The sequence below is a fragment of the Syzygium oleosum genome, unplaced genomic scaffold (assembly GCF_021117445.2).
Source record: "Syzygium oleosum isolate NSW1041296 unplaced genomic scaffold, Sole_v2.1 Sole_v2.08, whole genome shotgun sequence".
Taxonomy (NCBI): Eukaryota; Viridiplantae; Streptophyta; class Magnoliopsida; order Myrtales; family Myrtaceae; genus Syzygium; species Syzygium oleosum.
This window is the reverse complement of record NW_026607492.1, coordinates 3,559,621-3,574,737: the sequence shown is the minus strand read 5'-3', so window position 1 is coordinate 3,574,737 and position 15,117 is coordinate 3,559,621. Positions and strand designations below refer to the sequence as shown.

Sequence of the window (15,117 nt, the reverse complement as noted above, 5' to 3'; positions counted from 1 at the left end):
GCAAAACTTGAACGCGAAACTTGATCGCGTCATAACTTTCTTCATTGAACTCTGATCCTAGCAAACTTATAGTCAAAAGAAAGCCCGTTCAGAGTATTACAAAAGCCCCAACTTGGCCGTCCCAAAATCGAGCCAAAAACAGACGAAAATCAGCCTAAAAACCTCTGGCCGCGCAATGTTCATTGCGCGCGCTCAACTTCAAAAATTCATATCCGGCAAACCGAAAGTTCAAATCGAGTTCCGTAAGATTTCACAGCCTTGCAGCACCCTAAACTACCAATTCTATATATATATTCATAGCTCAAAAATCAGACTTCGCCGCTCGAATAACTCATAACTCCAAAATATAAGCCCTAACCCCGAAAAATATTCCGATTGAACGAACAATGGGCGCGAATACTTACCGAGCGTGGCGATATGAACGAACTCCGGCTTGGCGAGACTCCTGTGGCGAGCATGTGCAAAAACCCTTTCTTTCTCCCTTCTTTCTTCTTTCTTTCCTCTCTTTCTTCTTCTCGGTGAGCTCTCGCTTCTCTCGGCCGATGGTCTCATTTTTCCCCTTTTATAATACTTCTTTTTATTCTTTTTGACTTTTCAAACTTTTTCTTCTCTTTTCTTTTCCTTTTTCCCTTTGACTTTTTGACCTTTAAAACTCATACTTTACAACCACAATGCTTAGTTTTGAAACTACAAAGTTAAGCACACTCAAGTGGGAGCACTCCTAGGATGGATGACCTCCCTGGAATGTGCTTACCTATATGCCAAAGGACCATACTGTGACGCTCGGTATAAAACATGCCAAAGTGGACAATATTTCAATGAGTTAATCTCTATTATCATAAACTGCATGGATATGTTATTATCTTTTTGAAATATTCGAGTAGCTCATTGCTTTACAGAGACTAACTTAGTTACAGATTGGGTAGCTAGAACCCATCGGAGAAACTCTTTACCTCTGAAATTAGTTTTGTCCTCCTCCCAAGCTCTCTGGGATTTTTTTATGTGCCGAAGCCCATCTTTCGGGCTCTATCATGCTTGAATAGTTGAATGAAGTACTTCACTTTCTGACTTCAAGCTTCATTTATACATCATCGTAAACTAAACGAGTTTAATTGAGGGAAAGAGCATGAGTCGGCCCCGCAAGCAATGTAACTTCCAAATCGGCACAACGCTAACTTGTGAGCTCGGCAAGTGAGTCGGACCTCGGGTTCGCATGCTCGCGTGACATGACCCGAAGGCCGAGCCTCGATCACCCATTATACTTTCTTTCTACATTTTCCCACAAGCAATATAACTTGCAGATCGGCACAATGCTAACTTGTGAGCTCGGCAAGTGAGCCGAGCCTCAGGTTTGCACGACAAGACTCGCAAGGAATGAGCCAAAGGTCAAGCCTCGATTGCCCATTTCACTCTCTTTCTACAGATAGCGCAGCCGGGATTGTGCCCAGGGCAACTCCTAAAAAATACCGGGTTCGAGCGGCCCAACCCCGGCACACCGACGACGGCCTCGCCGACCCGGCTCATTGCCGCCTCTACTCGTGGCTCGCATCATTTCTCTCTCCACTCGCACTGTTTTCCCTAGTCAACTAAAGCTTGGATCTTTCTTAAAAGTTACAACTTGGTTGCCCACCCCCATGTCCACTTTTTTTATCAGACCATCCTCAAACTTTCTTTGCTGCCAAATCTTCCTTTTCAGCAGATCTCTCTTCCCTCTGACTACCGCCATTGAATTGATCAGTAAGGAGCAAAAGTGCCTCCCAGGTCAGAATCCATGTGATTTTGCCCCCCAAAAGCTGACTTCAGATTGAGAAAGACAACCCCCCACATGGCGAGCCTCACGTGATAAGCTCATCGTAAACTTTTATGGCGAGAATCGCTGCGGAATCAGCGGCCATGAATGAACCAGTAGTAGTATATTATGACACACCCCATGCTGGTCAAGCTTTGAGGGACCAACACGCAACATAAAATTATGACTTCAATCTTGGAAAAACCACACAGTCCTAGCGGAAACAATATATAACTCTTCTTTTTTTCTTTTTCTGAAGGTTTGGTGTTCAGGTCTTTGAGACCCAACACCACGGTCACAAGGTTCCAGCACAACTCACGCTATCCCCCTCAATCAAACCAAACCAAACCAAACCAAACTCAGGTCAACGACTAACATGAAGAAAGACCCCTCAAACAGCTCTCCTCCTAAATAAAGAACAAGAAGAAAACAACCTGGTTTCTTTTCACTTCAGAGGAATTAAAGGAATTGCGGCTGATGTCGTGGAAAGCAGATTCTCGAGCGGTTTGCAGGCTAGCAGAACCGGAGGAACGCGTCCCACATGGCGCCGACTGCGAAAACCGTCGGTAGGACAATCCGTCCCCCGTAAAAGGAAGCTGGGGATCCGCTCTTCTCTGGGGAGGCCACGGGAGGAGGTGGTGCGTTTTCTACATTGACAGCAAGCTTCGCTCCTCCGTAGCAAAATCCTTTGCCGCTGATGAAATAGTAAGGCCTCGTGACGTTCAGTGGGACGACGTCCCTCCCTGCTCCTCTGGTCCAGTTCACCAATGGGTGATCGGAGTTGCACGACTCATAGTCCGTCTCGTTCACCTCGAGCACGTTCAATTGGTTCCTATCGTACACAAAGACTGGAAGAACGCAAAGAGTCAGCAAACAGCAATAGAATGTTGGCGTCCAAGCGTCGAACATAGATCTCATACAATTTAATGGCCAAGCTAGTAGCTCGTTCATAATTGAATTGCGACCTGCTAATGGTCGCCTAAGATGATAATGTGGAAGCATCAGATCTTAGCAGAAAGATAAAAAGAGCTAACATTTTTAAGCAAATTACGAAAATGGTAAGCCAGAGAAGGTTATTGCCCTCTAGGATCTGCATTTCTCATCGACCACATGTTAAAGAGCACATAAAGATAACAACTGACTTCGTTACGCAAAGATGGTAGTGTTATCACTTCATCAAACCAAAATAGCCATGTATCTCAGGTGCGGCTTGACACCATTTTTTCTCTCATCAAATGCTGTCAAGATTTAGATCCAGGTCCCAGATACTAAGCCTCATCAACAAGACCGATCTAAATCCTCAGTCGGACAGCATTAGTCCCATGACTTCTCTGCTTCCAGTAGCAAGCGTCTGAGAGCACAAAGCGTTTAAGAATACGAGATTTTTACACTTCCGTCTTCCATGCATTATTCAATCGAAAGAAGTGATTTCACCAATCCGAACCAAGTGAAAACGATCAATCATACCTCAAATCGACAAGGATCGCCGATGCTATAAAAAAATTAGAAGCAGAACTGACTCCGAGGAACTAATTGCAGGAGGAAGGATTAAGAAGTAAACAGAAAAGATGAGAAATTTTCAACCCAAGGAAGCTGGAGCTCTCCAAAACAGCTACAGAAGAAGAAGCTTCCTTAGGGGGAAACGAACTGAGATTGACCGAGAGATGCGGATCTGAATGAGCTTAGCATATGCCCATCTCCGCCAACGTTGAGGATTTCAACTCTCTAAGTAGCTCAAGATTTACTATATCTAGCAAGTTCATTCTTTAACTCATCTTAAAGGTACCCAATAAGCCACTGAACCCGACATTGTGTCCCCTCAAAGAATCAGAGGACTAATATAGCAACAATCTCAAAAGCGGCTTGTCACTTTTCAGAGAAGTAGCGACTCTAAAGCAAAATTCACACTCTTGAATCAGCATTTGATTAAAGAGAGAAGCCAAAAGGAAAGAGCAGCAGGCGACACTGAGCTCATTACTCAGTAGAATCACACTGCATTGAGCTCATTTTCATGCACAGCGCAGACCCATCTTCAGATCTGACTCATTTGGATAGACCCGGAACGTTTTACGCGAGCTTAACGAGTCACAGATCTGAAGGGCTAGAGAGAGAGCGCATACAGAGCCAGTCGCCATTGTAGAAGTGTTTGTCTTGAGCCCAAACGGTGTAGTTGACGTTGGTGGCCCACCCGTTGCCCATGCCCGCCCCTACCATGTACCTCACCGCCGCCACCTCGGGCAGCATCACCGCCGCCAGTAACAGCGCCACCGCCACTCCCACCAACGTCGCCACTCGCTCCATCTCTCTCTCTCTGCGTCCGCCTCTGTCTCCGGCTCTCTGTAACTAGCTCAGCTCTTTCTAGTGGCCTGCGCACACTTCTTTTTATAAAGGGTCGGCTTACATTGCAATTATTATTTACCCTTCGGAACTTACTAGCTACTCACCCTTCTGGATCCACAGTTCTGTTTGAATTAAACAACGTTAATCCGAGATTTCGACAAAATTTTGTGAGACGGTGACTTGGACTAGGCGTTGCTCACTAAGGTCAAAATAAGATTCTTTATACTTACCACGTTGTCACAGGCCACTGTTTCAACAACTCTAGATATTACAAAATTAAAAACCTATCATTTCTATCTTAATCATATTCGACAAGTGCCCTCGAAACTCAAGATATCATCCTTCCAATAAAAGCATAAATACCGCCCTCCATCGGTTTGGAATTGCAAGCACCCGAGTGAGAGAACAGTTCGAGTTACCATACGCGGTGTTACGGAAGAGTTCAATTTGATTCATCTGTGGATGGAGCAAGCTCGTGTTGGGAAAGGCGGTGTTCACACGTAATGTGGATCTGGCTGCCTAATTAGAGATGTAGTGCCAAGACATTGGACAATCAATTCGTGCAAGACAAGAAAAAACAGGGCAAAGATGAACGTTGCGGAAGCGTCTCGAGTCTGCTAAATGAGGTCTTAGCTGCACAAATACAAAAAGAAAATCAGTGGTCCCGGCGACCCACGTCCTCTTCACGGATCGAACTTCAGGTCTTTGAGACTCAACACCGCGGTCACAAGGTTCCGGCCCAACTCACGCTAGCTCCCTCAAATCAAACCAAACCAAACTCAGGTCAACAACTAACATGAAGAAAGACCCTCAAACAGGCAGCTTTCCTTTCTAACTAAAGAACAACAGGTGGAAGAAAACAACTTGAATTCTTTTGACTTCACAGGAATTTTGTAGCTGACGAAAGGACTTGCCGGGTTAATCTCGTGGAAAGCCGATTCTCTGAGCGGTTTTTGGGGCTAGCAGAACCGGAGGAACGTGTCCCACATGGCGCCGACGGCGAAGACCGCCGGGAGGATGATCCGTCCCCGGTAAAAGGAAGCCGGGGATCCGCTCTTCACCGGGGCGGCCACGGGTGGGGGTGGCGGGTTTTCTACGTTGATGGCGAGCTTCGCTCCTCCGTAGCAATATCCGTTGCCGCTGATGAAATAGTAAGGCCTCGTGACGTTCAGTGGGACGACGTCCCTCCCTTTTCCTGTGGTCCAGTTCACCAATGGATGATTGGAGTCGCAAGACTCGTAGCCCGTCTCGTTCACCTCGAGCACGTTCAATTGGTTCCTATCGTACACGAAGACTGGAAGAACGCAAAAGAGTCAGCAGACAGCAATAGAATGTCGGCGTCCAAGCGTCGAACATGAATCGCATGCAATTTAATGGCCGAGCTAGTAGCTCGTTCATCATCGAATTGCGACGTGCAAATGGTCGCGCCTGATTTGGAGGCATCAGATCTTAGCAGAAAGTTAAAAAGAGCGAACTCCTTTAAGCAAATTATGAAAATAGTAAACCAGAGAAGGTTATTGCCCTCTAGGACCTGCATATCTCCCCGACCACATGCAAAGCAGCTCCTAAAGATGATAACAGACTTCGTTACTAAGATTTAGCACATGTTTAATTTTTCTAGTAACGGTTACGTTACTTATTCAACCGAAAAGAAGTGATCCCACCAATCCGAACCAAGTGAAAACGACCGGTTATACCTCAAATCGGCGAGGATCACCGACGCCAAAAAAAAGTTAGAAGCAGAACCGACTCTGAGGAAGTAATTGCTACAGAAGAAGAAGCTCCAATAGGTGAAAGAACTGAGATTGACCGAGAGATTCGGATCTGAAGGAGCTTAGCATATGACTATCCCAACCAACGTTGAAGATTTCAACTCTCTGAGCACCTCAAGATTCGCCATATGTAGCAAGTTTACTATTCAACTCATCTTAACAATGTTAATATACACGTGTGAGTTGTGCTAAAAAAATCTCACATTGGAGAATTGACGTGATGTTGAGCAGTTAATATATCATAATTGATTCATAACTTGAAAATGTGGGTCCAACTGAATATGTTGACAAGCTCGGACTTAGGTTTTGCGTACTCCCAACAAAAAAAAATGAGGGACTTGTGCAGCAACAAACTCAAAAGCGACTTATCACTTTTCAGAGAGTTAAAAAAAAAATCAGCATTGGTTTAAGAAGAAGCCAAAAAGACAGAGCAGCAGGCAACACTGGGCTCATGGTCAGCAGAATCACACTGCAGTGAGCTCATTTTCATGCACAGAGCAGACCAATCTTCAGATCTGACTCATTTGGATAGACCCGGAACGTTTAGAGAGAGAGAGAGAGAGAGCATACAGAGCCAGTCGCCATTGTAGAAGTGTTTGTTTTGAGCCCAAACAGTGTAGTTGACGTTGGTGGTCCATGCGTTGCCTGACTCGCCCATGTCCTTCCCTACCAGGTACCTCACCGCGGCCACCCCCGGCAACATCACCGCCGCCAGCGACAGCACCACCGCCACTCCCGCCAACGTCGCCACTCGCCCCATTTCTCACTGCGTCTGTCTCTGTCTCCGGCTCTCTCCAACTAGCTCAGTTCTTTCTAGCGGTTGCGTACACTTCGTTTTTATAAAAGGTCGGGCTACACGGCAATTATTTATCCTTAGGAACTTATTAGCTACTCACTTTCTGGATCTACCCTTCTGTTTCAATTAAACAACGTTAATCCAGATTTCGAAAAAGAATATGAGGTAGTGACTTGGAGTACGCATTGCTTACTAGGGGTGATCAATCCAGGGTGGGTTGATTGTTAAGATTAGGTTTACAAATACAATGAAAGAGAGAGTAAATGCGAGAAAGAGAAATCAAGACACAAGATTTTATTCTAGTTCACCCTTAAATTAGGATTACATCCGAGAATTCCACCATAATTAGCACATCTTGCCTCTCTATTATAACTCTCAATTTATATATAGACAGTAACTATTCATGAGCTCAAACTCAAACTATCGATAAAATACGGGCCTCCATGTTTTCCTATCAATAAGGAGTATGAACCATCCCCCAACACCAATTACCATCTTATAACCAGGAACCGGACCAGAAGGGTCAGTTCCCAGTTTGTTGAACGGGAAACCGGCTCACTTAGTCCTGAAACTGGTCATGTCCAATTCCCAAGTGGGTCCAGGAACTGGTATGATTTCTTTCTTTCTTTTTTGAAGGAACTTTCTTGCATAATGCGAGTGTGTCTATGAACTTTGTTTTTGTTCTCTTCTCCAGCCTTTTGGTAATAAAAAAGAAGAAGAAAAAATCGGGTGGTCCTAGTGGTTTGATTCGGGGGGTCCGGCCCACACTTGGAATCGAGAATCAAACCAATTATCACCGGTTTCAAATTTTAAGAACCTGGCTGGTTCGGTCTGGTTCCCATGCTCACCTCTATCGCTTACTAAGATCAAAAAAAGATTCTTTATGCTTATCACGTTTTCATGGACCACTGTTTCAGTTGCTCCTCAGCATTACTCACCGAGGCCAGTGCGAAGGGAAAATTTTTTGATGGACTTGTCTTTAGAATACCCGTTAAGCTAATTTAAAAAATATGGAAATCGCATTCTAGATATTACAGAATTAAAAATCAAACCTTTCCATCTTAATCATATTCGACGAGTGCTCTCAAAACTCAAGATATAGCCCTTCCAATAAAAGCGTAAGTACTACCCCCTCAATAGGTCTCTCACTTAATGGTTTGGAATCGCAAACGCCCGACTAAGAGAATATTTCGAGTTATCAGATGCAGTGTCACACAAAGAATTCAATTCTATTCTTCGGTGGATGGAGCAAGCTTGTGTTGGCAAAGGTGGTGTTCATACATAATGTGGATCTCGCTGTCTGATTAGATGTAGTGCAAGGCAAGAAAAAGAGGGCGAAGATGAACGTTATGGAAGCGTCTCGAGTTTGCTGCACAAATACAAAAGAAAGAAAATCAGTGGTCCCGTTGACCCACATCCTCTTTGAAGATTCCAACTTCAGTGCGAGTGCGGTCCGTCTCGCCCGGTTCGTAGTTCAGTCCCCAACCCAGATCAATAGCCACTAAAATGACATTAACTGGTGAAGAATCTAATCACCTTTCTGGGGGTAGAGGCGTTGGTTTTTCGCTCTTAACCACTACCGTTGACTACAGAATTACGACTCGTTTGTTTTTGCTGAAAATGAATAATTTGAAAAATGATATCTTGAAAGTGATCGCTATTCAATAAGAAATGTTTCATTATAGATAATAATTTATGTTTAGATATTTTTATGGATTATGAAAATGATTTTCGTTCGTGCATTCTCATAAGCGATACAAATTATTCATTTTACGCGAAATAAATACATTTTATGTTTCATTTCTTCGAATTTGTCGGTGGATATCCACATTTACTTCGATCAACGAAATGGACCGTCCATTTGGAAAGGTGGCTCAAATCTTTTTGACAGTTTGACATTATTAAGTAGCAAATGGATAGGGTTGCACTGGGCCTCAAAAGGCATTCTGGTCACTTTCTGCGCATGTGCTGATAATAATTGCTGTTGTCTTATCTAACAGGGCAAGGTGGTATGATAACAGAGCATTTTGGAACAGAAGGGAACATTCCTACTCACCTCGCGTGTCTCTTGGACCTTTTTCCGTTGAATAGAAATGCCCGAAATGACAGCAGTTCAGATTGAAATTAATTGAAACGGCTGAAGTTTGTTACAGTTCAATGTAATGGTGGAGTATCATAAAGGTATGGTGCATTTCCATCCTGTCTTTTTCTAGGAAAACATGCAATTCAGTCCCCGGTGGGATACTGTTTTTCAACCGTTTGTGCCCTCAACTAGGCAGATCATCAGCATGTCAACCAAACAATATTGGCATTTCCCCCCTTCCATTATCGAAATCCAATCTCGAGGAGGGAATAACAAACTTTAGTTCTGTTCTAGCATAAAAAATAAGAGCAGACGACCGAAGGCGAACAAGGTTTCACATTTCCTTCGACATCGAGGGAGAATTAAGCAAAGACCGGAAAGCATATACCTCTCTGCTATTCTGAAACACCCAACGGTCTGATATATGTGCGTTTCAGTTCTAAAATGAGCTGCTGTCTTTCTTATATTCCCAAGACATCTTTCTGATATCCTCCTACTTTACATACATAGTTCCCAAACCCAACAATGGTATGCCTGTGTTGACCAAAGTTAGTGTTTTATTTTCGATATATAGCTGAGGAAGCTCTTGCTCCGATTAATCCAATCTCCTCAACAAATACTCCACTTGAACCTCCTTTGTCAACGGCATAATCCAGTCGCCATACAGATCTGCTATTAAGCTTGGTTCGATCTTATATGCTGGGTCAGCTTCATCTCCTTTAACATCCACAATTACCTCCTGCCCGAAGGTTTTAGCCTTTATTTCTACTCGCTTCTTGACTGTCTCTTCGACGGCTGGATATGTCAACATATCCATGAGCCTGTCACTGTCCTGCATGATCCGAATTGAAAGTCAAAATCTTAAGATCAATGGAAATAACACGGGACCTATAACAGAAGGGTGGAAATGGGTCAAGCCGAGCAGGAAAGCATTCAAGGATAGTTACTTGGGCTATAATGGCAGCTCTATAGTCATCAGGGGCAGCTAGGAATTTTGCCTCGGCCACATACTTACCATAGTGTATTCTCTTTGAGAGAGCCTGCAAAAAAGAGATTGCATCAGTAACAACCACAAGGCCCGGTGTCGCCAAGGGACAATCTAGACAGCCACGTGCAGATGCGGACATGACACACGTGCAACTGATCAATGGTATAAAGACTTCAGTCCAAGTTGGGCTACAATCATTCTTCTTCTGGAGGATGGACAAAGTCAATTGTTGATTTGAGATAGTCTGCCGGAGAAATATACCAAGTTCACCAATAAAGAGAAATGATCAATGTTTAAGGCTAATGCAGGTTATTGACAAGTGATAGTTGGGACATATTCCCTGAATTCCTGGCAACATTGTTTACTTAACGACTTTATTGAACACGTGTACAAATCAAATTGAATAACTCGTCTTAATTCTTTTATTTAACTCCTTAAAAGGTGAAGGATGGACAAATATGTATGCTATATAACGATCTCACGTCAATTTTCTACAAGGCGATAGTAATGACTGGTCAAATGCAACTGCCATCCAGTTTCATCCTCACTCTTTTAACTTGTAGATAAGAAAATCAGCTAAAACTGCCAGGCTTCCGATGAAGGCCTCAATAAAAAATAAGGTTCCTTTCACAAATCTAAACTGAAGCTCACATAACCTTTAAGCATCTGTTACCATGTCTGGAAACAATGACCCAAAAAACCTATTCCAACAAATCGAGACTTAAAGAGACATCTCTGCATTTGCCAATCAATTCAAGATTAGTTTAATTTATACCTGCAGGCATATTGTGTCACAAACAGCTGATGAACCATAGTTGCCATCATCTCCTTCACTAACCAATCTTGGAAGCAGATCTCTGAAGTACATTTGCCAAACCTTACCGTTTATGTTGATTGAATCTGCAAACGGATGTAGTACCTGCAGCCATGATTTAATTCATGTAGAAACATCCAAGTCATCTTAAGTGAAAAAGGACACCAACAATTTTGTCAATAGTCTTCTAAAACAAAAGAACAAGCTTTGTAACAATAATTTGGTTATAAATGACAAAACTTTAAAAGGAGCAGATCTTTGGAGCTAAACATTAATCAATTTGGCAGGAAGGGTGAGCTATATTCAACTATCAAGCATGCCCAAACAAATATAATGCCAAATTCATTGACGTCGGCGCTCATTCAATCTGGCTCATTAAATCTGCACTGGTGCCCAAGAAAGATGGTCGGGTCATGGTTGGACTACCGAGACCTAAATAGGGCCAATCCCGAAGAACAATTTCCCCTTGTGAACTTCTGCTCTCTTAAATAAGATATCTACAGCTTGTCTCAAACACCTATGCATGAAGAATACTCGAGGTCATCACCAAGCAAGGTATTGATTCTATGTCACAGTCCCTTCAAAAAAAAAAGTCCATTTGCCCAATTTCTCTACTTGCCAAGGCCCAGAACTAGAAAGTGGATTCAATTAAACCTCATCAACATAACTTTCAAAGTATTCACAGGCACCATTTCTTCTTGTTTTTATTTAATGAGAAGTATTCAGGATGGATACAGATTGTTGTCCTGCATAAATAGGTCAATTAACAAATTGGCAATATATCAGCAGAGTATTGAGTTTGGTTATATCATGTCGTCTCACCTGTGGGTACTGCAGCGGTGGCAACATTGGGTTGGGCAAGTCATTTGGGAAGAAAGGATGCTCATCAGGGCTTTTGTATCTACCAACCTAATTTATAATGAATCATGGAAACAAAGATGTGTGAAATTGTGATTATTAATCTTCCTTGTCACTTCTCCCTCCGACAACGCACATCTATGTTTCTTTGTCAAAGCATAACGCACCTGACCGTGAAGCTTTTCAGTTTCCTTCAACATAAACTCAACCAAAGAACCATCAAAACCATCCATTGGGAATGCATGAGGGTTGTATGTTTCAGCATTGTAACAATATTGAGATCTCTCAAGAAGGCCAAATATTATGCTGTCCTCTTGCCGAATTAAAGAATGTCTTATACCCTCCAGCGTCAAGCTCTCGCTCCTGTCTATCCTTTTCTTCAGCGAGAATCTACATACAGAAGAACCGAAATTCAGAGCAAGTTCCATGCCATTATCAACCAGGATATCCCGTTCCTTTCACAGTATTCGTAGTGAAACTCCGAGAATGAAAGTGAAACATATCCACAGTAAAATGTGTGAGAATTTGGTGTTCGGAAGTAACAGCACAAACACAGAACTAAGCCTCATGAGTATTCTGGGACAAACACTGACACCAGCATCAATTGTCAGGAAAGAGACTCAAATTACCCAGAATCCAGAGACCTCCACAGTCCCACACAGCAACAACCACTGAAATTTCGCACCTTCTAATTCAAACTTCGCACCTCAGAATTTGGATTGTCTGAGAAGAAGAAGAAGAAGAAGGGAAGGCATTATCCTTTTAGAAGGGCAATTGCCTTTTGATCCTTTTGCCAAAGCCGCACAAATTATAACTTTTTTTTCGACCATTTGAGGAACACAACAGAATTAGAAACAAGGCAGACGATCGTATCACACTACCCCAATCACGTCAACCAAACTCCAAACCGCCCCACCACCAGAACCGGCGGAAACCATAAAAGACGAGAAGCCCCCCGCGTGCCCAAAAATTCGCGAAGGGCGCGGAAAGAACAGGATTCCCAACTTCCCGCACAAGAGGGAAGCGAAGTCACATACCCAGCAGGAGTGGCGGAGGCGTGGGCGCACGAGATGCCCGCCCGCCGCCGCCGCCGCGAGCCGGGACCGAGCCCCGCGGGGAGGAGGAAGGCGCCGCGATCGAGCCTCGGGGGCCTGCAGGAGGAGGAGGAGGAGGACCGAGGAGGGGCCGCAATCGCGGGAGACGCGGCCTGCAGCAGCTTGGCCTCCATCATTGAAGGGCGGGTTCAGCGTCGAGGAGAATGGCAGTGCGAGAGAGAGAGAGAGTTGGAGCGAAGGTGGGTACGGTGGTCGTGGTGGTGGGTAGGGTGGTGGGTGTGGTGTGGTGTCGAGAAGGGGTTAGGTGAGGGGCGGTAGGGAGTGGGAATCTCCAACGTGACGTCTTCCCTTCCACCACCTTGTTGGCTTCTTGTTGCCGAGCCGCGCGTGGACATTTTTTGGGCCTGCGCCGGCAGCTGCGCTGGACAAGGGCGCAAGTCGCGGCCGATTGGTTGGTCGGTTTTCGGATTCGAAACTCGATAGGGAGATCAGAGATGGACGACACAAACATCCCCGCTGATCTTCGCGACGAGGGTTGTCGAGACACGTGCCGATCATATGGGATTGTCTTTCGTTTTCGATACATTGGTAACACGTAAGGTTAGAAAAAAAACGACAAATCTGATGAGGTTATCCTGTATCGATCGTGGAAGGGGTTAGTGGTCGATTGATAAGTGTGAGGGAAAGCAAAAGCGCGATATTGCCAACCAGTCTGAACCCGATAATCACGCGGGAGAGATACGGGGTATAAGTGGGAGGGCATTGAGGCCCGAGACCGGCCAACAAGGTTTTCTTTAGTGATGTATTTAACAAGTGAAATGGGGGTACTTTTTTTTTTCCTCAAAAGTAGACCTGTTCTTAACCAAAATTTAATGGGTCGGGTTATTATATGGGTTAGTTATATTTAGTAAATAGGTCATAAATGAGTTTAGAATGGTAAAATTCAAAATAATATGGTTATTAAATGAATTCACAACTTATTTAGGAGAAAATATTAGGTGAGTTTAATACTCCACGTCATCTATGCAGCACATCATTCAAAAGTCGACATCTGGCAATCCGGGCCCACTTTCTAACTCCGCTGTCTCTCTCCCCTGCTCAGTTACTTTTTTCTGTCTCTCCGTTACTTTTTCCCTCATCTCCTCCTTCCGTTAGACACACGGACACTCTCTCTCTCCTCCCTCTCTCCCTCATCTTCTTTGCACTGCTCCGTTCACGACTCCGCTCTCTCTCTCTCTCCCTTCTTCTTCACGATCGAAACCACCCATGCCTCCGTTCGCTGAAAGGCCCGATTTTTTTCTTGCGGAGGGTCGATGCGAAGATGCCGGTCTACAACTTGTCGTTCGTGAACACCAACCTGTCCAAGCCAACCTCCATCTTCGTCCTCCTCCTGTGGGTCGGTCGGTATATTCCTCGGCTCCCTCATCATCGTCGCGCTCTTCCTCCTCTCCTTCTGCCTCACCTCCCATCGGCGCGACGGCGGGAAGGGCGCCGCCAAGCACCGCGCCGACCTCGACGCGCCGGCCGCCACACCCCCATCTCGAAGGAGATCCTCGAGATTGTGCAGTCGGAGGTGCCCCATGTACTCCGGTCCGGCTCCGGAGATTCCGGTGGAGCACTGTGTGGGGTACTCGGATTGTGAGTCGAGCGGGAAGAGCAGGGGAACGGAGAAGAAGCAACGGAGTCCTAAACTGAGAGAGAGATAACGTCCAATGAACGCAAAAGCAACGGAACAGGGGAGAGACAGAGGAGGCAGAAGGTGGGCCCGAATTGCCAAATGTCGACTTTTGAATGGTGTGTTGCATGGGTGACGTGAAGTATTAAACTCACCTAATATTTTCTCTTTATTTAGACCCGGTCCATATTTATAATTTCACTCGCTCACTCTGATCTCTTACCTCAGTTTCATTATGAGTTTTCCTAAATTTGGTAAAATATGAAAATGTTTTAGTAACATGAGACGAATCGGTATGAGTTAGGTATGTGGGTCATAAGATTTGTATTGTATAAAAATGAGTCAAAACGGATTAAATGTGTCAATTCAGGTCGGATCATTTTCGAACCCAACCCGATCTTTGATCCGATCCAAATCCGACCCTACTCACCAGTTTGGCGGACCTAGACCTATCTCACACACTATTAGGACGTTCGATTTAAAGCCCCAATGAAGCATCAACTATAAGTTGGACGAGCCTCTCTACATAGTCCCACCAAGCGCAAGTGGAGAATATGTTGAGTGCATTTGTTAACAAAATCCAATTGATATGTACGACGACACGATTATCAACTATAAGTGAAAGAATTAGTTTTTTAAATTCCCACACGTCATTATACTCGAACCTCTAAAAGATTCGTATATGGATTACCACAACTAGAAGCGCTCATCACACAGGCTCGGGCTAGAGGTCAGCCCCGATGTATTGCCCGAACCCGCTCATAATATGAAATTTGCATATAGATCTACTCAAATAAAAAGTTGGTTGAGTCGAACTTTCTCAAGTAAGGTCGTTGCCAAGCTTGCCCCTTTTTCCCTTCTAGGGGAGTAAGATGCATATCTATTAATCGTCCCTGGTAAAAGCATATTTGCGTTAGGAGATTTTCTCGTGGTTAACATCTTGGTAG

General features: G+C 44.4%; 3 protein-coding genes and 1 long non-coding RNA gene across 4 annotated transcripts; all 4 read right to left on the bottom strand.

Moving 5' to 3' along the window:
- Nucleotides 1-1,960: 1,960 nt before the first annotated feature.
- Nucleotides 1,961-4,142, bottom strand: LOC115684423 (early nodulin-like protein 17). The gene is made up of 2 exons (XM_030609153.2): nucleotides 3,910-4,142; nucleotides 1,961-2,637 (listed from the first exon to the last, which is right to left on the bottom strand). The coding sequence occupies exons 1-2, from the start codon at nucleotides 4,088-4,090 to the stop codon at nucleotides 2,303-2,305; spliced, it is 516 nt and encodes a 171-aa protein (XP_030465013.1). The 5' UTR covers nucleotides 4,091-4,142; the 3' UTR covers nucleotides 1,961-2,302.
- Nucleotides 2,789-3,903, bottom strand: LOC130138701 (uncharacterized). Its single transcript, XR_008817038.1, has 2 exons — nucleotides 3,257-3,903; nucleotides 2,789-3,140 (listed from the first exon to the last, which is right to left on the bottom strand). It is a non-coding gene; the product is annotated as an uncharacterized LOC130138701 (long non-coding RNA).
- Nucleotides 4,143-4,742: 600 nt separating the features above from the next.
- Nucleotides 4,743-6,775, bottom strand: LOC115684410 (early nodulin-like protein 17). The gene is made up of 2 exons (XM_030609145.2): nucleotides 6,472-6,775; nucleotides 4,743-5,423 (listed from the first exon to the last, which is right to left on the bottom strand). The coding sequence occupies exons 1-2, from the start codon at nucleotides 6,659-6,661 to the stop codon at nucleotides 5,089-5,091; spliced, it is 525 nt and encodes a 174-aa protein (XP_030465005.2). The 5' UTR covers nucleotides 6,662-6,775; the 3' UTR covers nucleotides 4,743-5,088.
- Nucleotides 6,776-8,988: 2,213 nt separating this feature from the next.
- LOC115684335 (chorismate mutase 1, chloroplastic) lies at nucleotides 8,989-12,731 on the bottom strand. The gene is made up of 6 exons (XM_030609075.2): nucleotides 12,478-12,731; nucleotides 11,608-11,830; nucleotides 11,405-11,491; nucleotides 10,544-10,687; nucleotides 9,728-9,820; nucleotides 8,989-9,612 (listed from the first exon to the last, which is right to left on the bottom strand). The coding sequence occupies exons 1-6, from the start codon at nucleotides 12,669-12,671 to the stop codon at nucleotides 9,376-9,378; spliced, it is 978 nt and encodes a 325-aa protein (XP_030464935.1). The 5' UTR covers nucleotides 12,672-12,731; the 3' UTR covers nucleotides 8,989-9,375.
- Between the last annotated feature and the right edge of the window lie 2,386 nt (nucleotides 12,732-15,117).